The sequence below is a fragment of the Barbatula barbatula genome (genome assembly GCF_947034865.1).
Source record: "Barbatula barbatula genome assembly, chromosome: 14".
Classification (NCBI taxonomy): Eukaryota; Metazoa; Chordata; class Actinopteri; order Cypriniformes; family Nemacheilidae; genus Barbatula; species Barbatula barbatula.
Window position 1 is genome coordinate 5,586,114 of NC_136777.1, and position 27,987 is coordinate 5,614,100.

A 27,987-nucleotide genomic window follows, 5' to 3' on the forward strand; every position below is an offset into this window, starting at 1 on the left:
CCACTCCCAAAACAGCACAAAGAACAACAAATCAAAAGCAAACAAAAAGATTTAATTTTCTTTTTTATACAAAAGGTTTAATAAATATAACATTCAAAACATATTGCCAGGAACAAACTAAAAAAAGGTCAAAAATTAACATTGAATATTGCCATGATCTCATAAAATTTATAAGCATGTTGGTTTGTTGTTTTTTTAGAGAGCCTTGATATAAAAGATTTGGGAAAAGAACACTACATGTGCACAGCAATAGAAATGGACTCCTGAAAGCAAGGCAGTCTACAGTGTTTCCATCGGCCCCCCTACTGTTCAAGTATTCACAGCCTAGCTTACGACATACTGCAAACCAAAACTAAAGAGAAAGTCCTGTTTAACTCGTCTGAGAGCGCTTTATCAACAAGCAACTTAAAAGACTCTTCTTCCCTTTTCTTTTTTTTTATTATTTGTATTTTTTGTCATATGTGGCAAGCAATGTGTCTGCCACCAAGTATCCGAACAAAAAGCAGCCATTAATTGTGACTTGCATCGACATGCAAGTAAACGTTGGCAAAATGTGTACAGAAAGAAGTTTCAAATATTGAAATATCTGACAACGTGAAAAAAGGAAAAACTAAAATAGGCACAAAAATGCCTGTCTTATTTTAAACTTTTTTTTCCTCTTCAAATTTTGGTATCTGAAATGTGAAACGAATTCGTCTGAACAAAGCTATCGGCTTACAAAGCTATCAAAACCTTCAAAACTAGACAGGACATATAAATAAAAAGGAATGATATTTTAAGGCTCTTGATTATTAAGTTAATAAATCAAATATACACAGTGATTAATAAAAAAAATATACATATCTACACTTCTAAATTGACACAATTCTTCATATTGGCAGCGAACGCTGACCGACCTATCCCGCCCCAAGAAAAGAAAAATAATAAATAATTTTTTTGTTCTTTTTATTCGTTTCCGACAACTGCTGTGGCACGTAGCTGCGAAGGCACTTTAAGCTCCGAACTAGAAATGAACCCGACTAGAGAAAGTTTTCGCACAACCGCTGGATAAGAAAGAAACGACTACTTTAGCTGTGGGAGCATTGTCATGATAAACAAAAATAACACTTACAACTATTTGCAAACACTATGCACACTCAGATACTCAAACGTATCCACAAAAATATCGACATATTTGAAATGTATGTTTACGTTTTTTCTTTTTCAAAGGAAAACGCCTGGATGCGCGACGCGGATTCCCGGATTTCCAGCCATCCACAGCAACTATCGATAGCCAGTGTTAAGCCAGCTTGTCAAAACTTAAATTAACACAGGATTCTAGGCCGATATCGGCCTTGTTGTCCAGAACGCGGCGCCGTGGTCTCCAGTTCAAACGTGAGGGAGAGGAACAGGGGTTTGGTCGCGAGGCAACACAGCTGCCTGCTATACGATATACTCCATCCTGTTTAAGCTCTGTGCCGTCTCCAAGTCTCTGTTGTCCTGTTTGTTAGTCCAATTTGGGTTTTTGTTTGCCGTGCGCTCCTCCTTCTCCACCAGCGTGTAGGCTGGCTGTTTGGTGAAGCGTGCTTTCTGCCGGTGTTTCTCCATGTCCTCATCTTCCACCTCAGAATTATGCGTCCTAATTTTGGCAATGATGGAGTTCTTTCCCTCGTAATCTTTTATGGCCACGCTGTGCGCCGCGTGTTTTTCGATGGGGTTTTTGATTTGGTTGAGATGCTCGCGCACGTTATTGGTTGTATTGTCCTCTGCGGCTGAGGTAGCGGCGTTGCCGTTCTGTTTCCGTCTGCGATGCACGCACCACAGGAACGCCGAGGCCAGGGCGAGGATCCAGAGCACTATGAAGATGGAGCTGAGCAGAGGAACCAGGTAGTCTGGGGAGGAGGGAACAAGATGCAGGTTATTCATCAAATCTTTTTCCTATTTACTGGTGCCATGCACAGAACATTGATAAATTTGGTAGGTTGAGAACTTCGATGCTTGAAAAAAGTGGAAAATTTACGGTGACGTTTTCCAGTTTTGGGACAGGCAGGTAATTTATTGGCTTATAACATTTATTCTGTGCTCTTGTTCCAGTTTAAAGGGTTTCTTAAGCAGCTTGGCAGTATCTTTGGGCACCATTTTTGATCAAGCGCATTATGTCCCTGATGTCTAAATGATGTTTCATCCAGCTGGCAGAGTTTATGTAACATTCCATGGCTTCAAGCTTCTTTCGGCAGATGAACATTTCTCAAGACAGACAGACCTACCAAACTGGCCCACACTTTGGAAACGTTAATATTCTGGACATGCTGAACCTTTTGACATAAACCGTTCTTGCCAAACTTCAAACAATCGAACCAAGTCAAGTCTAGACAGAGCTCCTTACCAGATTTGGGGCTTGGTGTCTGATGAACGCGTACACCGGTGATGGCTTTAATGATGGTGCCGTTTCCATTGTGCTTGCTCACCAAATCAATGATCTGGACCGTGATGTCTTTAATAGGACTCCTGTCCAACCTGGGTTCTTCTGTGGACTGCACAAAAACACGACTTATGAGTATCACATTCAATGGCAGAAGAAAATCACAAGTCATCAAATTCTTTTAATGTTTACTCACAATGCTGACGTGAATCTCATTGCTGGCTGTAGACGATGGGTAGCAGGTGATGGACATGGCATACTCTGTTGTGAGGTTCTTCAGTAGATACCAATGTCTCAGCTCATTGCATACCTGTTCTACACTCAAGCCCTGTCAGAACATACATATCTATTATGAGAAATTCTTCTGTTATTGTTTACATGTCATGGACTATAAGTGAAATGAAATGCATTTGATGGTTTTACTTTAAAAACAGAAATTATGTAATAAACATTTGGGTACTACTTAATATTTTTTCTACATGGCATTAATAACACCATATTGTGAAAATATCTGCGGCTCAGTGTACCATGGGGTCTCGCACCTCATTACTTAAATCTACACGCAAATCCCCAACAACTGCTCTTTAGTTTCAGGTTTGGACTCCCATAGCAGAGCTGGGAGCGTGAACAGAGGAAAGAGACTGAAGAATTAAAGGTTTAGTCAGTTGGAGAGAACGTTTAAGACCGAAAGTAGGTCTCTTTCCCTGTCAAAGATTAATCCCACTACGCTCATCCCTTATATTGAAGTTCACTGCTGTGGCCCATCAGAATTAAAATCTCCAGGTTCTTTATTGCTCTTATTGGTCTCTTTCTTTGCAATCCTGCTTGGCTGGTGGTCAGCCGCCAGCGGTCTTTCTCAAACTAGGGACTTATACAATGACTGCTTAAGTATTAAAGCGTTATGGGATATTAGCTCTGGAATGCCTCGGTTAGGAAAAGGACACAGAGCCAAGGCTTATTGTACAAAATGTATTTCTAACGTTTTTTCGGCATGTGAAAAAAAGTGTTTGGATATGACAACAAAGCTTGCAAGAACTGAGCTAGTCTGGAAAACTTCACCCGAGAGGAACATCGTCTCCTAGATGAGGAGAACCTGATCTATCACGGCCCACTGCTCTATGCCGAATAAGAGAAGGGTGGAGAAGACGTTTGGAGAAAGCAGCCCAAAAGCTCATAATTCAATCTCTCCCCTTGAAAGTATGACTCACTTGAGGCATGTTCTCCTTGTTGAAGGTGAATGTGATGTTGGCACAGCTGTTGTCCTGGTAAGAGAAGCTGGCGTGGCATTTGGAGGGTGGAGGAGGTGCTGGGGGCCAGCATTCTCCAAGACTAAGGCAGGGTTTGACAAAGCAGTGTTCTTCCTTGATGGGAGCACAGGATTGGCCGACGGGACACGCACTTCTGCCCTTTCCTGCACGACATAACTTTGGTCCACACCACATCTAAACGAAACAAAAATCTAATTTGAATCTTTCATGAAATTATATATCTCCATATGGAGTAATTTATGAATAAAAAGGATAATAATGTAAATAAGTTACCATGGTGCAATGAATCCTTCCATTTTGACATTGGCATATATTGCAGTCTTCTTCCCATTTGGTGCCATCTGCAGTTACTTGTCCATTAACAAAACAGGGTCTGGCAATGACTGTAAACAGCACAGCACAGATGGGGGATTACAACATGACCAGAAAAGGCTCTTGGCTTAACAAAGCTTTTTAAGAGTACCAACATTGCTTTGGGTTTGAAACCTTGCTTTTTTAACATGAAGGACAAAAGTATTATTAAATATGAAAACTATGATCGTTCTCTCATTATTTTCTCACCATCAGGCCAACCCAGACGTGTACGAGTTCAAATATGGCGGCACATCGATAACATAAAATCTCACTAGTCCAGCCTGTCTTATGACAAATCATGCATGACAAGACGCAAGAACCAATGAGATTCAGTGTTATTGATGAGCAGCCATATTTTAATGTTCCTTCGCTGGGCTGTATATTTACAGTATCTTGATATGTGATGTATCTATTTGTGATGTCATGTAATGCTGGTATTGACAAAAAACATGATATTAAAAACCATGATGATATATACTGTTTTAATTCTACACATATTTATAATATTATCATAATTCCGTTTCCTGTCAAGATTTTGCATTAAGACCCACAATGGATACAAACTCTCTCTCTGCCTCACTGCACTCATATTTTACATTAAATGTATTGGCCAAAAAGAGAGAAAACACAAAATTCCGACTAATTTATTACTTTACATACTTTACAAACATTTCATTATTGTGAATTCATTTGGCCATGATAATCATGTAGTAAAAATCTGATATTGCCCTAGAATCCCTAGTGTATAAACAAAATATTGTTTTCTCTAACAAACGTAATGTATTGACATTTAATAATCCACTGGAGTGTCACTGATTCCTTTTATGATTGATGGATGTGCTTTTTGTAGCTTCAAAAATATGTCCAGGATATTATTTAATATAACTCTGATTCTGTTCAACCGAAGAAAGGACGTCTTAACTCACTTAAAAAATGTTTTGGTTATTTCAACACATCATGGAGTCAAAAATGGAAAAGCCAACAGTTGGGTTAAGATAACCCAGAAAATATTTATACAGTATTTGACCCAACAATGTGTTAAAAAAACCCACAAATTCAGTTAAAACAATCCAACATAGGTAAATTATTTTAACCCAGCTATGGGATTTGTCTATTTTGACCCAATGCTGGGTTGAAATAACCCATAATCTTTTTTAGAATGAAACATCAGAGAAAGTAAATGATGAGAGAACTCTTCCTTTAAGGAAAGTAACAAGAATCTAAGATATCCCAAATACACTTGAAATTATATAGTGAGCTTTTCTGTAGCTCAACAGATAGATCATGGCGCTAGCATAAATTTACATTTATGCATTTGGAGACGTTTTTATCCAAAGCGACTTACATTGCATTACCTTCAACATTTGTTTCTAAGTATGTGCAATACCCTGGGATCGAACCCACAACTTTGGCGTGGTTATCACCACGCTCTTACCACAGAGTCATCAGTTTGCAAATGATTATATATCTCTCACCTTCTTGACAATCTGGTCCTGTTCTTCCAGGAGGACAAACACAGCGATACCCATTGATTTCATCTTCGCAGGTGGAGCCCAAAGCACAGGGAGAAGACTGGCACTCATTTATATCTGAAGAAATAAGAATTCTTTAGGAATCACGCTGTGTAAACATTCAAATGTCTTTAAATCAAATACCATGGCAAGTCAAAATACGAAAAAGCAAGCGCAACAATATTCTACACCATGCAATGTTTGCAAAACTTCCACAGAGATAATATAGATTGAGATAAGCTTACGTATGACCTAATACCCTGTCCTGACAGACTACAACATCTTGGGCTCAGCTGACAGTAATGTCACGAGAATGCAGAGTTCATTTGCAGGTTCGGGTGTATCGAGCAGTTAAGCCTGAGGTATGTTTCTTACAGCCAGATGTAAGCTTTTAAAAGAGAAAAATGAGCTCTGTAATCAGCGGCGGATAACTAGGCCGACTGGCGTTCGGTCACCGCGAGCCAGTTTATCCCGGGGGACTGTGAACATCAGCGCTGTAGAATGCGAGGACGACGCATACGGAGTTTATGGCCTCCTGCCCAGAGGGCCGGCTAATTGGGTGGCTAGACCGTGCATTTCGTGTTAGCTTTTGAAGAGACGTTGCACATTAACAAGACTGACAGCCGAAAGAGCTCCGTGGTTGAAAGGGGGCGTCATGCGACACTTACTTATGCGACAGTCTGGACCGGCGAAACCCGGGGCGCACTCGCAACGGTACCAGTTATCGCCATCCATGCACGTCCCGCTGTTGTAGCTGTGGAGAAAGATACATTTATTACAAACTCCAAATCTCACTATTTTTGTAGCATAAATGCTAATCAATCACTCTGGAATATGATTCAAAGGTGCGCTTGCAACTTGGAGAAAAGTGTTTGTTGTGCTTTTATTTAGTCAGGAACAACTCGAAATCTTGTTCAAACAACGTCTCGAGCAGATGAGCGCACAATAGGCATAGAGCTGCACGCACCCTTGGAATGACAGAAGCTGGGAGTGCCTCTTTCCCAGCACTATGAGAGAGTGTGAGAAAGTGCGGCACAGCTGTACGGGCCTGTTTACAGCGGCACAACTGTGTGCGTAAATGTTTTGCCAGGACTTACCATGGGTGTGGGTTGCAGTCGTTGGTATCTGAAAGAGAGAGAGAGGGTTTGTTATATTTCCCACCCATGTGAGTACAGAAGAAAGCACAAAACCGCCAACATGTCGTGGCTTGCATCAGTTTGCGCATGTGCACGCGTGGGCGTCCAGCTTGGCAGGGTTGCCGTTTGCTGTGTGTTGTTCGGAAAATGACTTCTAACTTTTTTTTTCTTTAGTATGTCGGTTTGTCGATTCACGCAGATGCCAGCGAGAATGTCAGAGGTGTACACAATACATGAGAAAGGACATAAAAAAAGAAGCGAGGAGAGGGGGTGGGCTTTAGACATCTGTCTCCACTTTACATCATTTACATTTTTTCCCTCATAGCTGGCAGCGGTCTGCAGTGTCCAGCCAGTGTAAGGTGGGTTTGGGGGAATAAAAGAAAAAGAGCAAGAAAAATGCAGGAAGAGGATCTTTTATTTACCGACTCGAACCAAAAAGGACAGCGAGATTGAAGAGTTGAAAGAATGCAAGAACTAATATAAGGAAATAAGCATTCTTCTCACTTCAACCTCTCTTTCGTACCTGGGAACTTACCAGTACCCTTCGGAAGCACTCCAGCTATTGCCTACAGGACGCGGTACTCACTTTCTGTGCAGGTGGATCCCTCCCAGCCTTCCTTGCAGACACAGGTGAAAGAGTCGCCGTTCACTACACAGGTGCCCCCGTTCTCACATGGGTTGGGCAGACAGCTGCTGTTCTTGGCTGTAAAGTAGCCACAAAAAGGTCAGAACCCTCTGAACTTATGACACGGACGGACAAACACGGCTTAAACCACAGCAAGGTCACCACACTTAAAACACACTCGCTACATCGTGAAGTGTAACCAAGTATAATATTTACCAAGATCCTTTCCAACTGAATTTCCCATCACATAATTTGAGTGGACCGTTCGCCAGATATGATCACTGAATCCAGCGAATTTGCGAAAAAAGAAATGTTCACCCAAAATTCTGGGGGGATTATTTTACAGCTTGTGCTATTTCAAGAGAATTACAGCCAACACGTCGACAATACGAGAGCGAGAGAATGGCAGGAGAGTTTAGAAGGGTTGACCCAGTTCAAAGCTGGACGGATTGGTTACACAATCTAAGGGGCCGTTTACTACACCAGTGCTATAACCAACAGCAAAATCACTTATTCATGGCGACGAAGGGTTTTTAAACAGCGCTTTTTCTTCAGACCCGGTAGGACGAGTAGATGGTGGGACAACTTTTTCTATGGCGTTTTTGACGAGCTTCAATGGAAGGAAAACTTTCAAATGTTTATTTGTATATGTGCGCACGCGTCTCTTAACTATAAATGAGGAGAAATGCAGTGCTCTGTATTGTGTGGTCTCTTCAGCGACGGAAGTCTGCCTTCCAATAAAGCGTTAATCAATCGTCAGGGACTCGGGTATTTTGTCTTTACAAAGTGATGTCGCGAGCTACTGGTGTGGCATGCGTAATACAGTGTTTTAGTCATTTTTGCGGATCTGTGTAAACGCGGATTGTTTTGATAACGTTGTCGTGTGTACGTGAAACTTTTCAAAAACGCAAAAGAATAACTTTTCCGTTTTTCATCGTGTAAACGTGGTCTCAGTTTCTCCCATTTGGCATTGTAAACTTGTTTTTTGGCCCCACTCTTAAATTACAACTTGGATTATTATCTTAAAAGCTTTTAAAGTTGCTGTGTTTCATTTTTTGGAGGCTCTATAGACAGTATGCGATATGATGTACATAACTATGTCTTCAGCGATGTATACAGATCTTACATAATGAAGCATTATGTTTTTATTACCTTAGAACGAGCTATTTCTATCTACACACTGCGGGACCCCTACATGGAATGCGCCTTGTTGTTTCTACAGTAGCCCTAAACTGCTCTACAGAGCACGTTTCGTAAATATGTTATCTCCTTCAGCAATGAAGTGAAAACATGACAACATCTTAGTTCTGTGTCAGTCACCGTAGTGTTTTGAAAGGGAGGGGTGGAGTGGGTCGTTGGTTGCAATTCGCAACCTCACCGCTAGGTGCCGTTAAATGTAATTCACTGGAGCTTTAAAGTCTGAAAACTTGGCAAAAAATTAAAATCTTATTCACAAGCCTCTGTATTTCCTAAGGGTACAGTTGCTTTTATTTGGATGTATATATCGGATATATATCATCACCATTTTCCAGAAATTTGGGGTTTTTTGAGAACTGTATTGTTGTAAGTGTGCTTAATGCATGTGACCTATTTGAAATATCAAAACAACAGCTCCTTCCTACCTATGTTACAGGTGGCTCCTTCCCAACCAGGTGAGCACCTGCATTTAAAGGTGTCCCCTTCATCATGGCACGTACCTCCGTTGTTGCAAGTGGCTTCGTCGCATTGGCTATCGCCTGAAATGATTCAACAATATTTTTTAACTCGGTGCATACACGCACACAAACAAAACCTCAACAAACTGGGTGGGTCATAAAAACATTGTCTTTCGTACGGGAGTGGCAAGTTTTTCCCTTCCAGCCGTTTCTGCATTCGCAGTAGAAATCGTTCACCAGGTCTTGACATGTCCCCTGGTTCAGGCAGGGGTTTCGACTGCAGTCGTCTATATCTGTAAAAAAGCAAGAGAACGAAATCAGTCCAGTGACGTGCAAAAGTTTGAAAAATTTATCCTTGACATTGAAATCGACGTACTGATTTCGCAATGACCTCCCTCCCAGCCATGTGCGCAGATGCACTGGTAGACGTTCACTTTATCGATGCAAGTTCCGCTGTTCTGGCACGGGTTGCTTTCGCAATCGTTTATATCTGAAAGGAGATCACATGCCGTTTAGAATCACTAGAGACCACAGATGTAAAGTAACTACTGTAGATGATCATCAATCTTACTCTCGTGGCAGTAGGTGCCTTTGAATCCTTCCTGACATTCGCAGGTAAACTGGCTGCCCGGCTGGCTCCTGCAGCGCCCGTGAGGGCCGCACACGTTGGATGAGATATTCCGCACCCTGTCTGGCGTACTGTTAGATGCCACTTCGACTGTGCAGCTGTCAATCACTGCAAAGAAAACAAAAGATTGTGGGTGTTGGATTCATTGTGAGCCAACGGCATGTGACGTAAAACCTACAAGAGCGTGTTTATTTACTTTGTAAAGCTCTTGTGAAACATTACTTCTATACTGCTTTAGTTCACTTCACTGCAGAGTGGTCAATGAAGCCATATAAAGTCCAAATTCTCCTCCAAGAGTTGAAAGAAACACGATGGGCTTATCTAGCTGTGGGTTGGTGTGATTTACCCCCTTCCCAAACACACACACATACAATATACACAGCCAGAGAATAGTAACCACAGAGAACACACACAGAGCTGTTAAGAAACTGGCAACCTTTCAGGAGGATTTGGAAAGGAGGAAAGTGTGTTTAAAAGACTTTATGTGCGCGTGTGTGTGTGTGTTCAGGGAGGTTACAGTCAAATAGCTCAGTATGGCAGAACAAGCCTCATGTAACAGAATATGAGCCTTCGTTCCTCAACCTTCCCCCTGGAGGTGGTGGGAGAGGACATGGGCGTGTAATCTAGCTTTACTCAGCAGCTGAACAATGGCATGCAACAAGCGGATCGTCTTACTTTGGCTTTCAAGGCTGGTTTAAAATGAGAAACAGAGTCGAGAGCCGTCCCGGAGGCTGAGATTTCTCACCTTTGCATGATGTGGTTCGACAGTGGTCCTTCAGATGAGAGCAGTTTTTGCCCTCGTAGTCTTCTGTACATTTGCACAAGTAGTCCGAGGCCAGGTTGAAACACTGCGCGCCGTTCTGACATGGGTTGGGCTGGCAGTAATCAACATTCAGCTGCACCGGGGAAAGATTTAGAGGGAGAGAGAGCTCAATGAGAAGGGGAAAATGATATCCAGACATTTTTGGATTCTCACAAAACGGAGCAACCCTCGACAGACTCCGCACAGGGTCTGCCAGGAAACAGCGCACCAAAGCGCTCAAGAGAATGAAAACAAATAAGATGAATATTTTCAAGAGTTAGCCAAACTCTACTCTCACACTTTATTTCACATTTTCTTCAGGGCACAATCATTGGAGCTCAATAGCTCCAGTCTCCATTTGCTTTCATTAAAAAAGTGTGATTGAACGCAGGAGGTCTCTCACCTGACACAGCTGGCCCGAAAAGCCAGCGGGACACAGGCACTGAAATCCGTTGACTTCATCCTGACAACGACCCCCGTTTAAGCACGGACCGCTCGCACACTCATCCACGTTCTTCTCACAGTGCTCACCTGAATAACCAGGTGGACAAACACAGCGGTAGCCATTCACCAAGTCCTGCAAAAAAAGACAGAACTCAATTTTCTAATGCGAAAAGCCACAATAACTTCTGCATTGACTATTTACATTTTAATGGGTATTGGCACACAAAAAAATTACATTATTCAGTGTGGCAAGCTTGTTTTACTGAACAACAAAACGAAGACTGCTGAGTCTCCTCCCCAGACGACACACCCACAGAAATGGCATGAGCTTGCCAGCATCAATCTGTCTTCAAGTTATGTTTACAAGATCTACTATTAGCTCCTATGATGAGCAGTTCTGAAGAATAACTCGTCAAAGTTTGACGGTTAATAGCATTAAGTCTTAAACGGTACACTTTTGTCTTTTGGAAAAGTAATGTTTTTTATGTTTAAAGGTGATTCTTTTGAGCACACCTGTGCATTCCATTTGTTCTCCCCTAAATGGAATATATATTTCACTTTTTTTGTCAGGCATATAAATGATGGTTTAAATATACAGGTACAGATGTGAATTGAATCTTGATCCAAAAATTTGACTGTTTTTTGCTTTTTAGGATCAAGGACCGTCGACAAAAAGGCAACTAAAGGTGATGTGAGATCAGAAGAGCCCTCCTTACCTTACATGTTCCTCCATTCAGACACTGACCTTTGCAGTCATTGAGGTCTGTGAATGAAATGGGCTTGAAATTAGAAGCACATAAAAGACGTTGCAAAAATGCTGTAGATGTTTTATATTTCAATTTAATTACATCTCTAATAGACTATGTGCACAAGCACAGCGCCGAACTTCCGCTGTTGCCAGATGTCAGTTTCCGGTTTGTTCTCGCACCACGCAAGATGTCAGTGTTTACAAGATCTTTTCAAGATCTGCCAAAAATAAGCATTTACGATGTACACCGCATCGTTGATGCCTGTTCCCCTGCTCCAACAAGCAAGTGTGACAAAGGATTTAAGCTCTATATATCGAGTTAAATCTACGAGGATAAGTTGTTTAATCTAATGTGGTGTGCCGACAACTGACGCATAGGACTACAGGGCGCATACAATACATTCCTGAATTAGATGAAAGAAACCAAGCTGTTATACTCACTTGTATCACAATTCTGTCCCGTCCAGCCTGGTAGACACTCACAGAAATATGCACCAATCAGATTGTGACACGATTTGGCATTCACGCAAGGCTTGTCTTCGCATTCATTGGCATCTTTGAAAACAATGTTTGGATATAATTACTATCGCAAAACAAGAACATGTTGGGGAAACATGTTCATGCTAAAAGTTAAAAAGATGCTTGAATTTCAGATTGCTTCTCACCAATCAGACACATTTTGCCAGTCCAATGAGGAGGACAGGTGCATTTGAAGCCGTTGACCAAATCTTGACAGGTGCCGCCGTGTTTGCATGGGTTGGGTGTACAGTCATCCACATCTATGAGAACAGAGCAGGTTAGACACATCAAGTTGTCATTTCTGGGTAGAGAGAGTGTTTGTGCGTTTCCTTACTGATGTCACAGGATGGGCCGGTCCAGCCGTCTGCGCAGACACACTCGTAACCCTGACTGGTCTCCTTGCACGTCCCTCCATTGGCACATGGGTTGGAAAGACAGGCGTGTTCCGCTGTGAACACAAGCACATCGTTTCACTCTTAGTCTGGAATTTCATACTTGACCTTTGAGTTTCACTTTGTGTTATTTAAAAATAGCTAATTAAACCGGTAAGAGTTTCCCCGAGTTAAGTCAACCAGTTGATTTTGAGAATATTTAGTTTTTCACATAGTTTAAAGTTATGTACTTAAGTTATCTGTGCACCAAAACCATGTATAGCAGATTGTGGTCTGACCATTCTGCTTAAGAAAGGAACATTCTCTTCTATGAAGTAGAGAGGAGAGGATTTCTTGATATTGCCCCAGGAGGCTGTCACCACCCCGAGCTCCTGAATCTGGATCAAATGAGGCCAAGAGGGGGCAGAGGAAGACCGGGTGATAAAAGCCATGACGGTCCATCTGGCAGATTTCATCACCATACCCATCCAACAACTGACTTCCAAAACAGAGCTGATCCACTGGCAGGACATATCCAAACAGAGGATTAGCAGACCTGGGCGCCCTTCCTGACACTGTAGACAGTTCAGGCCCGAAGTCTGACATCATCTGATTCCCCCATATTGTCTCTCCACCATTTCCCATCAACAACTATACCTCAAAATATAAAAATGTGAACAAACGCCATTGCTACAGTACTTCTGATTTTCACCTGGCTTCAGCAACAAAACGGAATTGCACAGCGCTGTAAACCAAGGGACGTGTGCCAACACAAACATACAGCAAGCTTGACTACGATACGACTATAAAGATTTACAAACTGTTGTACATAAACTGCTCTGCGTGTATTAGGTTTCAAAGCAGCTATCATTATGTTGTAGAGGATCGTAAATACCGAAAGACAGTACAAATGCTGGTTGGTGAAACCACAACACATATGCAGCCATCGTTTATGATGTTGTGCATCAATCAAACTCCTCAAACTTACAGCACCATGTCTTTATGGCAAAATGTCCACAAACCCATAAATAAAAATTTTACCTTAGATATTCTGTGCAAAAATTAGATTGAAAATATTTTATACTCACTTCATTAAAACTTCTTTGGGAGGGAACTTTTTTCTTTTTCATTAGCATTACAAACTATAACAATTAAAAACCATTCTCACTACCAAAAAACATCTGGCTGCACAGCTACAACATGATAAAAATGAGAACATGAGACATACTTTTAAGGGAAACAGCAAGTCCATCGTAATGAATAAAGAACAAGAAAAAATGCACAACACTGACATTATCTTACATGAACACATATCTCATCATCAGACGACACGCCCACAGATCGCTCAATGACTGTCTGATGCATATCGCACACAAAAATAGAAAAAGGGTTGGCTGAAATCTCCAGATTGTCTGGCACAAGTCCACATGGAACCAAAGTATAGGGGTTAGTTTAGTTTAATAGCACCTTATAAAGACATAAGGTGCTATTAAACTAAACTAATCCCTCGATTTCTTTTTCAGGTTAGTCAAAATCTTCCAGTTGTGGATAGGGTTGATTTTAAGATTACCACTTCCATAACTGCACTTTCTTTTTTGCTATGTCTGTGAAATAAATGTAAATGTTGTTTTTTTCCTAAAACAAAAATTAGGATTACAAACTCGACAAATTTTCAGTGGACTACTGTGCAATTGTTTGAAAATGTTTTTATTATTGTATTTGTATTGTGGTATCTACCTTCTCACATAAAGTCACCCCTTAACAACACCTCAAAAACTGTAATTGGTTGCTTTTCGTGTCATTCAAACTAGATAAAACCTGGAGCAAAGAAGACCAGACTCACCTCGTTCACAGTTGACCCCCGAGTATCCATCAGCACAAGAGCACTGGTACTTATCCGGTCCTGTATTGCTACATGTTCCTCCATTCAGACACGGCTGGTAAGTTCCACAGTAGTTAAGATCTGAAATAGGAAAACCATGATTTTCGAATACCATGAAGCAAAACAGTGAGAGAACGAATGATGAACATTTGCTTACCTTTGTCGCAAAGCTGTCCACCCCAATTTGTGTCACAAAGGCACTGCCAGGGTTCCACACATGTCCCGTGGACACAGCCGGGGTGAGGGCTGCACTTATCACAGTAGAGACCCTGCCAGCCGTATAGACACCTAATAGAGTTACAAAGACACACAAATAAGACGAGTTTTTATCGTTCTATCTTCAAATTATTTATTGCTTGTTGCAATGCATTCTGGGATGGCTTTCCTCATGGAAATTCAAAATCAAGTCTCTCAAACAAATGATGTCAGGAACTTAAAATGGTGCCTCCCTGGGTAGCTCAACAGGCTTTGGAACATCTAAAGTGTGTAACCATGTTCTCGAAGAATAATGTGCCTATAATTTCCTCCAAGTACATTTCAAAACTTGAGTTGATTTTTGAGGCATTCACTAAAAGGTTACCCTTTTCCTAAACTGTGTTTTAAACTCCCGCAACAGTACGCTGGGGAAACAAACTTCTCGTCTGATTATTTATTGGCAAGCCATGCAAACAACAAACACCAGCTGTATAACTCCACTGGGTCTTTTACAGGGACTAACATTAGCTTGTGGCAGGACACTCTGTCTCAATAAAAGCGGAGTGGCTTGGACCCCGTAACTGCCCGGACCGTCTGGGTGGTGGGTGTTTCCAGACCAATTCGTTGCCAATGTATTTACGACGGGATCTCGCTCCCGTTCCCATGTAGAAGTTCGCCATCCGACGCGTGAAAAAAAGACCCGGCAACCCAGCCATCTCAAAGCCTGTAATTAAACGTCTTCTCCAAAACTCCTTCCCTACATCCGTCCGTTAAGACGGCCATAATAAACTAGCTCTTCTTTGAGCCGGAGCGATAACCTGTGATAAACAGGGACTTAAGCGTTTAGCCGCAGGAAAACAGACTGCCCTCTGGGGGAAAAAGAAAACAATTAGCCCTGGGTGGCAGTTCAGCTGTAAAAATAAACAGCGTTGTTGAGGAAAGCTCTCTTGGAGATTACAGGCGACTATTTTTAAACGCGTGTGAAGATTTCAGCATGAAAAACATCCACAATGCATATAATCTCGATTCAGAGTTTAGCTTTCGTTTCTTCCTAGAAAATCTCATAAATTATATTAATGCAGAAATACGGTTAAATGGCATGCCCAAAAAAACTATTTCAACCCGTAGGCCCTGATAGTTTCATCTTATCTTTCAACAGTTGCACAATTGCATGGTTGTGTGTCCTGGCATGCGTTCAGTGAGAGATGAATAGGTAATGGGATCCAATCATGCCAAATGAAACTAAGAGCTGAGGTTTTTGTGTACATTGAAGTAGATCTTTCAGACACAAAACTAACACACAAAAAAAACACTAGCTAGACTAGGTCCACGCAATGAACCATAACATGCTAATACTAATAAAAAGACCAAATCACAGCCAGTTAATGCCAATCCAAATCCAAGAAGTTGAGTTTTGTTGAACAAGAAATTCAAATGTTCAATAACATGACGCATTCCTTCATGACAAAAGCAGTGAGCTTCAAAAGCCTCATTTGTGCCCATGCTCGCGCATTACAAAATCAATTTCTTGAAATCTTCTGTAACACATAAATCGTGAAATAAATTATTCTGCTGCTTAGCGCATAATGCAGCTATGGCAAAACAAAAACTGAAAATGGCTTCCAAATTGGTTCTCTAGGGAAACAACACAATAACAGATACACTCAGAGATATGCATCTCAATGTCTTTCCCTGTGGCCAAATTCATTCACCATTAGTTAAACAAACAGTGCACTTTAAAAACCAATTAAAGCTTAAACTTGACGGATTACCATTTACAGATAAGACTTCAACATCATCTTGCCAGACAAAATAACATAAAATAGCTATAAATAGCTTTGCTCTACAGTCTCTACAACATGCCCCCATTGACATCGTCTCCATGCTGAACTCCATCTTGGAATGAGGTAAATACTTCGGGGTGGATGTCAGTAATTTGATGACATTCTAACAAGATTTAACAGTGAGCCACTCGCTGTGGTCAGAGCGTGCACTGTTCCACTGTTTAACAAGGCTTCACTGAACAGCTTGTTGAGGAAAAAGGTTTAGGAGAAATAAAGCCATTGGCAGCCGCTGCCAATGAGATCACTAACAGAGATATACCCCAAATGATGCCATTACAACGAAGAACAACTTACTTGCAGCCTCCTGGTCGCTTACAGGATCCGTGTTCTGTGCTGCAACCTTGTCTGCAGATAGCTGAGAGGAAGAGACATGAAATAAATATAGTGAATTTTGAGAAGCAAGTGAAAATTATTGGCTAGTTATATTGGAAAATAAATATATAAAAATGATGTTGTAAATGTATATACTTCTTTAGAAAATGATGCATGTTACATCGGTATAACAACTTTTTTGTGTTGATAATTCAATAATCTGTTCTTATATGATTTCGAATGGCTTAACAACTAATCAAAATGACCAAAACATTTAAAAACAACTCCGTTGAATCTTTTAAACCCCTTCACGCTGCAATTTGAGGTCTGTCGTCAGGCTTTTAGCACCACGCTTTCACTTCATGGCTATTGCCTTGTAAAAACAGCCGCTTAAACAAACATTCAGTAAATTCAGTAAATCCAGTTTATAAAACCAGCCTGAATGACTCATGAATGGGACTGAACTCAATGATTCGATATCAGACGCTGACAGCTCCGAATCTCAGATTATTACTGAATGATGACTTTCTTTGAATTCAAGAGACATATATGTCCAAGTTGCTTTGGTGTTATTGTAACCATTTTGTTCATTGAAAGCTCAGTCTTCAGAATGTTTGAATCTAGTGTTTTTGTGTATTGGTGAACTTTTATGCACTATCAATAATGGAAGCGAACTAGTTTACTTGTATGGACTCACCTGTATTGCACTCATGACCCGTCCAACCTTCCAAGCAGGTCTTGTTTCCGTTCGAATCACAGGTGTAGTGACCAAAGAACTCGTCCCGTGGCCGACAGAACTTGTTGCAGCCGAAGCCGTAGTAGTGTTCATCGCAGGTGACCCTGATCTGGTAGTCAAACTGGGCGACGGGGCCGTTGTGGCTCAGCCCCTGCCACTGTCGATTTGGGTTGATCATGCCAGAGTGGTACGCTTTCTCGATGAGCTTTACAACAGAACCTGAAGCATGGGTCACAGAAAGAAAGTACTCAACATTCAGACATCAAACACAATTTAAAGAGCTGTATCTGGTTGCTTACAGACAGAGGGAATTATTGCCAGCCCTAAATGACCCCTCATATCGCTGGAGAAAAAAAAACATATTCGCTATTAATTACAGTGTGCGAACAAAAAGTAATCCCATTGGCAGGCTGTACTAATGACATCACTCAATAACAAACATGGTTCTCTCTCTCTCTCTCTCTCTCTCTCTCTCTCTCTCTCTCTCTGCCACCGGGTGGATTAGAGGACTCAAATGAAGCATCTGTAATGGACATCTAATTAAAAACAATTAATGTAAATACTAATCCACCCAGTAAATAAGGTAAACTGGTCAAGGTGTGTGAAGGGAATAAAGGTCAGTGTTATATCTCCCACAATCAAACAAAGAAATGTTAGAAATGTGTAACCCAGTAGGGATTCAGTAAAGACCATTTATTTTGCGGTTCTTCTAAACGCAATAAAACGCAAACGCAGAGTATTTGATGTCTGTGGTTGCCAAACAACCTTGCGGCAAAGCATTGATAAAGATCTCAACTCCGTTAAACAACAATTTCAAAGTGACTCAATAATTTATAAAGTATAAAGTTTATTGTTTCAGATCGGATTGTTTATATAATACAGAAACACACTGTAAATGTACAGTATAGTTTTTAAATATAAAATATTCCAAAAAGTACATTTACTTTGTAAAGAATTCTAAGATTACCAAAAATGTAAATTACTACATATTTAATAGAATTTCAACAACATATTGCACAACATTCTTCTGTGATATGGGAAGTTGACAGACATTTATCCTATGGTGTGAAAGCAAAAAGTTAATAAAAAAACTAACAATGAAGATAAATCTCTCTTATGCTATTATATTAAATTGTATAACCATGTAATATTAACACAATTTTACTATGTCAAACCATAGGACACTTCCACCACTTTACTGTGAATATACCACAATTACCATAAAATGATCCATACCGTGATCAAATTTGTTTACTCATACCGCCCCTCCCCATCCCATCCGCTCAAATGTGTTATATCTAACCACAGATGCTGAGGCGAACAGACAGCTCACCTCTTTCTTCATTTATTTCCTGGAACAGTCTAGAAAACTCTGAAATCTACATTCCACCCTTTCTCATAAAGACACACCTTTTATATCACTTTTATCTCTTAAACTGTTTCTTTGCAACACTTAAAAACAGATTTATTCAGTCGTTCCCAGAGAAGAGAGGAGTGAGACGAGCGTAACAATATTATGAAAGCCAAGAGGGCCTACGGTTCAGGGGATTCAGGAATGCCGAGGGCTGTTGTGGCATTTCGCTCTGACCCTGAGCCTTCAGTCCGGGCCAAGTGTCACCTCTTTACTACCTGCAGCCTGATCCACTTCACTGTGGGGTGAGGAAGTCACATTAAACTGACACAAGAGCCTGCGAATTGGTGCGTATAGCTAGCGAAAAATTTAAACAAAGTCCTTTTTATTCTGCTCTGAGAGAAGCCAAAACATACATCTGCCAATTTATGAAAGTCAAGGAACAATATTTTAGCAGATCATGTTTTACAAGATTCTTAAGTACAGAGGAAATCTGCATGTGAAAACCAAAATGTTATTTTACAATATTTATAAAGCTAAATGCTGTTCTGAAAGCTTTGATGTAGGCGAGCCTCAATTGGCCACAGATTTGGGGATTTCCAGATAGTAATGGTTCAATAAAAGATTCAAAGATGAATAATGTAAAACACAAACAACCGCACTTCAAAGAGTTGAAGACTATGCAGTCTATAAATTAAATTATAAACTATTAAGTACAAGTACACAACAAACCCCATCAAATCCAAAAGTATGGATTCAACATGTTAGCTTTCAGGCCGTAACAACTCCCGGCCAGTCACTAAACCGAATGGTAACACAATCCAGGACAGAACTATTCAAATGAACTGCACCAGACTCAATATAACGTCTAAATGGGATTGTTTCAGGCGTGTTAAGCCCTGTTGATGTGTACAAAGAGAGAGGTTATAGCAAACATAACCTTGTGCTTGAGCCATGCAGCGTGACAGAGAGGCCGTGAGACCTTGACTGCCAACACCTGCCATTAGTCATCAGGTATTCGGAAACATTTTCATAAGCATGAGGGCCCCCTTTAACACAGTGTTTCCGAAAGCCCCTCGCACACCCACAGGACGACTTTTTTCGTCCTGTTACCAACACACACCTGTCAGCACATTTGGTGTAAAGTCTAACATGCAATGTGCGGAAAAAGGTAAAAAAAATAGAATCAGTTCCCTCATTTGTCGAACTTTAAAACAGAGGTGCAGAGGAGAGGCAGTGAGGGACAGAAAGAGACATGTCAAAACAACAAGGAAGAAATGCTGAATTAAAGACATCTAATACTCACTTTCACTGGCGGTATCATTATTGAAGTCCAAGGCCTCCACTATCAGTGTGTAGGACCTCTGAAAGAGAACAACACACATGGGGTCAGCAATGAAACCAAAACAGTCAAACATCAAAGATGATTTGACATCTTTAGGGGACCTTGCCTTGTAACCAATAAACATCAATGACAAAAACTGACCATGGGCACATGCGGACCATAAAATGCCATAAGAACAGCAGAACCATGACCTTGGTAGTGATCTCCAGAAATCTTTTCAATTGACACACCACAGCAACAAGTAACCCTGCTGTCCAAACATGAATTAAATATTTAAATGCATCTTTAACACAAAAGGGTATGTAATGTTTGTACTGAATAGCAAGCATGCAGAAAGTGTCCCTACTACCTCAAGTATATCACAAAAGTATTTGTCCTCATAGATCACACTAGATATACTTTAGTTCAGCCAATCAGAATACTTTAAAAGTTTTTTTGTCAATTTGAGCATTTGGTTGTTCTTTTTCTTGCTTTGTTGTTGGAGGAAATTTTACAGTGATGGATCATGCTTAATCTGACCATACAAACATAAATATGATCTAATCCTTCTCTATTAAAACACCTTAGGCGTCACATTAATCAAGTGAAATCAGTGATTCGCAAATATTTTCATTATATGGTGTTGGGTGTATTGCTTTGTGGCCCCCCCAAACAAATAAGACTTATGATCTTAAAAATAAAATGTTATTTAAACCAGAAACATGTTGAAATGTACAATGCTGGAACATCAATTATTTTGGTTGGCAGTCTTATTTTATGAAATATAGAAATGTATGATACATTTTGTGCAATCAAAGGTCAGAAAAATATCACAAAACTGTGGCCTCCCTGGATCCATCTTGGGCCCCCCTAGTCTGAGAACACTGACTGAAGCCTTTGCTTTGATTATAGATTTGTATGAAAGTTCAGACAAAACAGGCTCCGTATCGTTTTGGAAAGTGTTAGATTCTGTGTTTCTTGCCATTTGAAAATGATTTATGACATTTAGAGCAGGTTTTGTGTCAGGATCTGCTAGACCTGAAACGTTAGCTCACAAGCAACTTTCAAAGTTGTTCAAACATAGCCGTGTATTCTTGCACAAACATCTTTAATCATTGAAGTGAGTGATCAGTCACATGACCTTTAGGGCTTAAATGATTGTTTCAGAAAATCTGTACGACAGCTTCGTCCAAATAACTTAGATCTCCTTGGTTTCCATTCAACACTTTACCCTACATGACGTTCATAAAACTACATTCCCAGAAAGTTGAATTGGGTTCCTCTGTACGTTCTGTGTAACTGTCATGCCTTTCTGACAGAAAGATGTAGAAGAAAACACCTGGTTGAAAGTAGACTTTTTTTTGCACAACCCACAAAAATCCCCTTTCTCTTCTCACTTTCAGGTCCTTTGTGTGCTGCGTTTTGTTCCTCTTTTTCCCCACGGAGAGGAATGTGGAGTTGAGGATCTGAGGGAGCTACAGGGGGTGGGCTGCTTTTAGCATGACTCCAATGCAGGCCCAGATCTCTGGAGGGCTTGGCTACATTTCAGCACTTCTGAAACGCTTTGTCTGACTTAAGGTCATGATGGCTCTCACCGATATCAGGTGACAAGAGCCACAGAGAGAAAAAGAGAGCACGAGAATGATTACTCTGCCTGAGAGTATAAAATAATTGGCCATATCTAGTTGTTCAGGTATTCGTCTTTGAAAAAAACTGCAGGATAGAGCATATGAGAGAGAAAACGTCTGTGTGTGTGAGCTCCATAACTCTCTGTGCCAGAAATGAAGCATCTCTTACCGCACCTACTTGTCAAATTCACACACTCGTACTCTTGACGGGGCACCACGGAATTTCCAACATCACCAAACCTTGCAGCAACGTAGGACCCTGAGCTCTTTAAACCAGACCATTCAAGCACACCGGTGCGCAAAGAGCTAAAATTAGTCCTGGCTCATTTGGATCCCAATGACCTGAAGAATATCAATACACCTGCCTCGCCAAAGCAAAGCACCGCCTCAGGCAGAAAAGGTCGTTTGAGTGGCATGGTCGACCTCCTAGTCGTGTTTACAGTATGAACAATATCGGATATGCGATAAAATTACCCTATGTCACCTGTGTCGGGATACATTTTGTCCTTCCTATTTTTACACTTGAATGCGCTACGTACACAAACACGCACACAGACTGCATGCTGCAAAATCAAAGCCCCCTTTTAAAGTGACACATCCTGCCAATTTATGTATAGTAAACACAAAGCTAATGGATTTCAACTTCCACATTTGAAAGTCCACAGTCTTTAGAAGCGGGCACATGTCCGGACATGAGTTCACACAACCTCCAATCTGACCCGGGAACAGTGCGTCACCTAAAACAAAAGGTGAGGGACTTCTCAACCAGGCACTATTTGTGTAGGTTGCCTAGTTTCTTGTACGCTTTCTATGCCTGTTATTATGTACCATTACATAGATTTCTGGCTTAAATGGGTTTAGTTTCTTCTTAAGCTCTTTTGAGGGACAGCAATTAAAGGGACAGTTCACCCAAAAATTCTTTCATAATTTTTTCACCCTTGTGTCATTCCAAACCTGTATGACTTTCTTTCTTCTGCAGAACACAAAATAATGTATTTTCACGAACGCTGGTAACAAAAACAAAGACATTTTGAGATGTTGTTTGGTGTTCCACAGGATATAGAGTCATATACAGGTTTGGAATGACATGAGACACAGTAACCAACCATCACTTTAAAGGCATTGGCCTAGACAAGGTTACGCAAATTCTGTAATAATTTCTCAATCTGAAGTATAAATATCTTTGTTCTGTTTTGCAAAAAATTAAATATATTGAATAATTGAGAAAACCAAATTCTTTCAAATATCTTTCTTCTTGTTCAGCAGAACAACATTTCTACTGGTTCAGAAAAACCTGAGGGAGTAAATGACAGAATTTCCATTTTTGGGTGAACTATTTCTTAACATGTTTATTTCTTTAACAGTCTCTCAGTTTTTTTACATAGGTATGTATGAGATTAAAGCATGGGGCCTGGTGAGACTCTCACTCCATAACTCACAATCTAGTTATCAGCTTCAAATGCCTGCCGCCGCCAGGTTCACTTTTCCCATGTACGTTACTGACCTCTACATCTTCGCTGGACTCTCACTAACCCCCCCCAGTTTTACGTTCTGGCCAGCGGCGGTCCCCGAACCTTTGCTTTTCCTTATCACCTTTAGTCTACAAGCATCCGTCCAACACACAGACACAATCTGATAAAATCTCCGGTGCCAATCACAAAGGCTGAGTTGCCAGACGACACTATTGTTCACTTGCTCTCAGATGTTGGTTCTTCAGCATTAGGCTGGATTTCGCTACGGATCATAGGTTGTTATATAGTAAATAAAAGTGTTAAAGGGATCCTCCAGCTAAAAATGTTAATTGTGTCATGAATTACTCATTCTCAAGTAGTTATAAACTTGTATACATTTCTTCTGGTATACAGTTCTGTTAAACACTAAGAATTCTGGGGTGGTACAAAATTGTAGTCAAAGATGTCTCAAAACTGTTTGCTTTCCTAAATTCTTCTTTTGTGTTTAACAGAACAAAAAGTATACAATGATTTATTCTACTATGGTAGTCAATGATGCCCCAGAAATCTCAGTTGCTTACATTCATCCAAATATCTTTTTTCGTATTGGCAGAACAACGAAATGTATACAGGTTTGGAACAGCTTGAGGATGAGTAATTCATGACAGAATTTTCATTTTATGGATGACATTGAGTTGAATAAATAATGACTTCGGCAGATTGAAAAATCTGCATCATCATAAGAACCACAGAAAAGCAGATTAGGACCAATGAGGTAGACACCTTTTTTTGGCCATACCAAAAAGCGCAATCACTGTAGAAAAAGCAAAGAGGAAGGTCTTTTTTTCTTGAGAGATTCTAATCATGAGTGGTGGTCGGAGATAAGGGGGGTTTCTCAGGGAAAGCTTTTGACAATCTTTCGCTGCTCTCTCTGCCGTGGAAAATGAGACAGGCTTCCTTGATAACAGGTCTGTCACTCAACTGTGCACACAAGCGCTACTGGCTGCAGCCATATAATCTTCTGTCACTCACGACGGCGAACACGAGCAGAGACTGAGGAGAGGGGTGGATGAAACGAAACATCGGCTGTCAGATCTGTGCTTGCCTGCCGCCAGATCTCCATTCGATTAAACACTTGATACCTTAATTCCACTTACACACAAAAGTGTTTCTTGGTAACAATATGCTTGAACTGAAAAAGAAAACTGCGTGTGAAATGAGTAAAGTTATTCTGTGCCATGCTCAATGACATGTTGGAAACGCATTAACCACAATACAACACAACTTTACAATGGCCTATCAATACCTCATTTAAAACCCAAACAAGGTCCAGAGAAAAAGCCAAACGATGCATTTTCCCCTTCTATGGCTTGACTAATTTGCACATAAGTGCCACATCAGAGGGGACCATATAAAGCAAACTTGTTATTATCCTCTGCCGCCAGCAGCTCTTTCCCTCAAGGCAGGACGGTCATATACGCGGTTCACCTGATTTTTCTGGTTCCCACACTGTCCCTGTATTTCACCAAAGCCTGCTTTCCAACAGCACTGGACAGAATAGAGAAAGCACGATCAGCAAAGCCGTTTCTTCTCAGCTGGTTAACCTCAGCATTTGGTTAGCTTTTGTATTTACTTTGCATGGGACATGTATTAAATATGCACATAAGTGCTAGTTTAGGGAAGGGAATGGGTTCACAGACAATTTAACAGATTGGAAGACGGGACAGGAAAAATGAAATTATCCAATTTGTCGGCGAACCAGATTTTTGGCTCACGCTGTGCAGACAGGCCCCAGGTGCATTCAGGGACACGGGGCCAGAGAGCGCCGCTGTAATCTGCTGAAACGACCAGTATGAGAAGTAAGGTCAGGGCTGGGGCTGGGTTTGTCTGGGAGCCTATCTCATCATTGCTGAGTTGAACGCAGCTTCCTGTGGCTTGCCCTGGGCCGGCATTAGTCCTGGACTGGCTCCATTATGCACAGTAATCCTCCCTGTAGCCAGCTTGGCCTGGCCATTGTCCCCCCTATGTTTCACGATCGCAGGAGCATTCTCTGTCTGGGTGGGCCATGCCCTGAACGCGCTCTCTCTCTCTCTCTCTCTTTCTCTCTCTCTCTGTCCCCCTCTCTGAAAAGCAGAGGCCACTCAAATGCAGTAAAATGCAATAAATATGTGGCATTCCACTAAATTAAATAAAAGTAATGTGATGAAATGCCGTCGTATCATGTCTGGGAACTTGTCTAAAGCTTCATTAACTTCAGTAATAATTACTGATGGTTGCGAAGTTAAAAGGTGCAATACCTGATCTCCAGTCAGCCGCGACTGACACAAAACCTAGACTTCAACCCTCCCCAGCTGCCAACGGAGAAAATAATTATCGGATAAAATACTGGCAGCCTCTCTGCTGCCTTAAGTGTGCTATCATGATTTTATCTATAATCACAATTTAAAGATTTAAAGAAGGCATTGGTCATATGTTTACAGCAGCCATACAAATCATTTGTTATTCACGAATTTTGATGTTCACATGATCTTATCCGAGCCACTTACAGCAAGCACTTCCGTATTTGATTTCCTTGGGATTCAAACTCATGACCTTTTGCGCTGCACAAACTGAGCCACAGAAACACCAAACACATTGTTTTCTTTTACAAATGATCAATGCTTTAGACTCAAAGGTTGACAAAAAAAGCTGATGTGTTAAGATGAACACATCCCCACTGGTCGTCTAATTTACACACTGGACAGGTGGACATTTCGCCAGGGCAAAGAGTTTAAACAGGGACACATTTCTATTGTCAGACAGTTGGTCCTTTGAATTGGTCTCATTTCTGACCCCGCTGATAACTGTATCCATTATGACATCATCAGGTCAGCAGGTGCACTGGCACACACACAGGCAGAACATGCCAAAAGAAAGTTCAACAGAGCCCAAAACTCCTCACACATAATATTTCTTAGGAAAATGTATTTGTACATCAGCCATAGTGGGGAATCCCAGACATTACATTATCCATCTCAACTTAAATGGCTCAAAATGACATTGTTAGACTAATAAAGTGTTTGCACTATTTATAACACTTTACACTGTTCGTTTAAATAGTGATACAACGCGTCACGCATTTTGGTACACATCAATATACAAGGTAGATATTAAATGACATTACTGCTCACCTTTATAAAAGTCCCTCAAACAGACTTACAATTCAAGAGATTACGGTAACTCATAAATTATTTACAACTGCAAGACAAACATTGGCAAATCTTTCCTCTCTACATCTCAACACGCATGCACCAAAGCAAACTTGAAATATGCATTAGAGAGTGACAAATTAAGATGTATGATATGGACTATTCGACGTTTTTTATTTGCCAAATTAAAAGTAGCTGACGCCCGTAGGCGCGTGAGCAGCTGAAACGACCACCGGGAGGAGTGAATCAATTGACTCGGGCCACTGGCAACAGGCAAGTTCATGTAATCAACACAAACCCAAACATTTCAAAGCACGCTCACTAGAAACACACACAACCGACCGCAAATCAACACACCGTCACGGAGCAGCGTGCATGTAACGGAAAGTATTTCCTTTACAAGTATCATAGTATCATATTTAACGCAACGATGAAACAAACAGGTACTTTACGCGCAAACAACACACGTGGAGCGGAGCGCAGCAACACCACCACAGTTGCGTCACCAACACGCCGCGATCTCAGATTAAACATGCACAGAAACAAAACAATCGCCACGAGAAAATATTCACTCACCGGCCACGCGAAACTGAAGGGTAAAACAATCCTTGTCTTCTCACTCCGCGTACCCTTGGTCGAAAATTTATTCCCACCGAGAACGGGCGTAGATCCAGTTCCGAAACTGCAAGGCCCAGCCGCGGAAACGCGAGATTGATATTCCTTCAGACAAACTTTAAAATATGTATCACATTCGTCCCGCGTGCATGTGCGATCCGGGTTCCTCGCGCCGTCGCAGCACGAGCCGTTCTGCAGTTCTCCGTTGGCATTGTGCATCGATACGATTTCCAGCTCGAAGTGCCCCGATGCTTCAGACACCTGTTGAGGAGAATGCATCTTAAAACGCATGTAAACGCAAACATTGACATCCGTTTGGCTTTTTGTGATGCATACATTGTTGCAGTCTGACAGTATGTCAATGTCAAACTCAGTTGGAATAAACTTTTGTAAAGTTCTTCTTGATATCAGCCGTCCTCTGCCAAATAAGCCAGGGATCAGATTATACACACTGCTGTTGATTTAAACCATGGATACAAAATGTTATTTGCACTCACAGTTGTGAGGGCGATAGACCAAAGTTTAAATAAGGGAAATTAAATTTTGTTTTACTTGCATGCAATCATTTGAACCATTTCAACCAAGTGTTTCTTTTTTAGAAATACTCAAAATCGACTCACCTTCGTCGGCAAACATAACAAAAAGGCATGAAGGTAAAAAGCAGAAAACACTGAAGTCCGTCGCACAATCATGCCTTCTTGCTGGTGTTGCTTTGAAACGATGAAGTTCTAGCCGACTTACGGCTCTAATGTATTACCCGATTTAACATGCACGGGTGAAGAACAACTTAATTTAGTTTCGGAAGACTCTTTTCCAATGTCTAGGAAACTGCCTCCTATTATCCCAGCGAATGTCAAATTCTACTATTTGTAATATTTTTCTCTCCTCTTTCTCTCGAAGCGGCGGGTATATATTACACAGAAGCCATGAGAGCGTTTGTCCGCGACTGAGTGCCTGCGCATTCAATACACCAAGTTCAGTTAATGGGGGTGGCGAACG

General features: G+C 41.1%; 1 protein-coding gene across 1 annotated transcript; it reads right to left on the reverse strand.

The window, feature by feature from the left end:
• Positions 1 to 32: 32 nt before the first annotated feature.
• On the reverse strand, positions 33 to 27,976 carry jag1b (jagged canonical Notch ligand 1b). The gene is made up of 26 exons (XM_079473777.1): positions 27,609 to 27,976; positions 26,950 to 27,249; positions 20,089 to 20,146; positions 17,393 to 17,650; positions 16,678 to 16,738; positions 14,502 to 14,632; positions 14,306 to 14,425; positions 12,426 to 12,539; positions 12,238 to 12,351; positions 12,014 to 12,127; positions 11,541 to 11,587; positions 10,784 to 10,957; positions 10,324 to 10,474; positions 9,522 to 9,686; positions 9,327 to 9,440; positions 9,130 to 9,243; positions 8,918 to 9,031; positions 7,257 to 7,373; positions 6,632 to 6,659; positions 6,203 to 6,288; positions 5,499 to 5,612; positions 3,943 to 4,052; positions 3,610 to 3,843; positions 2,598 to 2,729; positions 2,366 to 2,513; positions 33 to 1,871 (listed from the first exon to the last, which is right to left on the reverse strand). The coding sequence occupies exons 1-26, from the start codon at positions 27,678 to 27,680 to the stop codon at positions 1,423 to 1,425; spliced, it is 3,639 nt and encodes a 1,212-aa protein (XP_079329903.1). The 5' UTR covers positions 27,681 to 27,976; the 3' UTR covers positions 33 to 1,422.
• Positions 27,977 to 27,987: the final 11 nt, after the last annotated feature.

What these genes read in the sequence shown, in the direction of transcription:
- jag1b (XM_079473777.1), bottom strand. Translation starts at nt 27,680, where the DNA reads ATGATTGTGCGACGGACTTCAGTGTTTTCTGCTTTTTACCTTCATGCC. An exon ending in AGGACCAGATTGTCAAGAAG is followed by an intron (nt 4,053 to 5,498) that starts GTGAGAGATATA and finishes TGCTGTTTACAG; the next exon opens with TCATTGCCAGACCCTGTTTT. An exon ending in ACAAGGAGAACATGCCTCAA is followed by an intron (nt 2,730 to 3,609) that starts GTGAGTCATACT and finishes ATGTTCTGACAG; the next exon opens with GGCTTGAGTGTAGAACAGGT.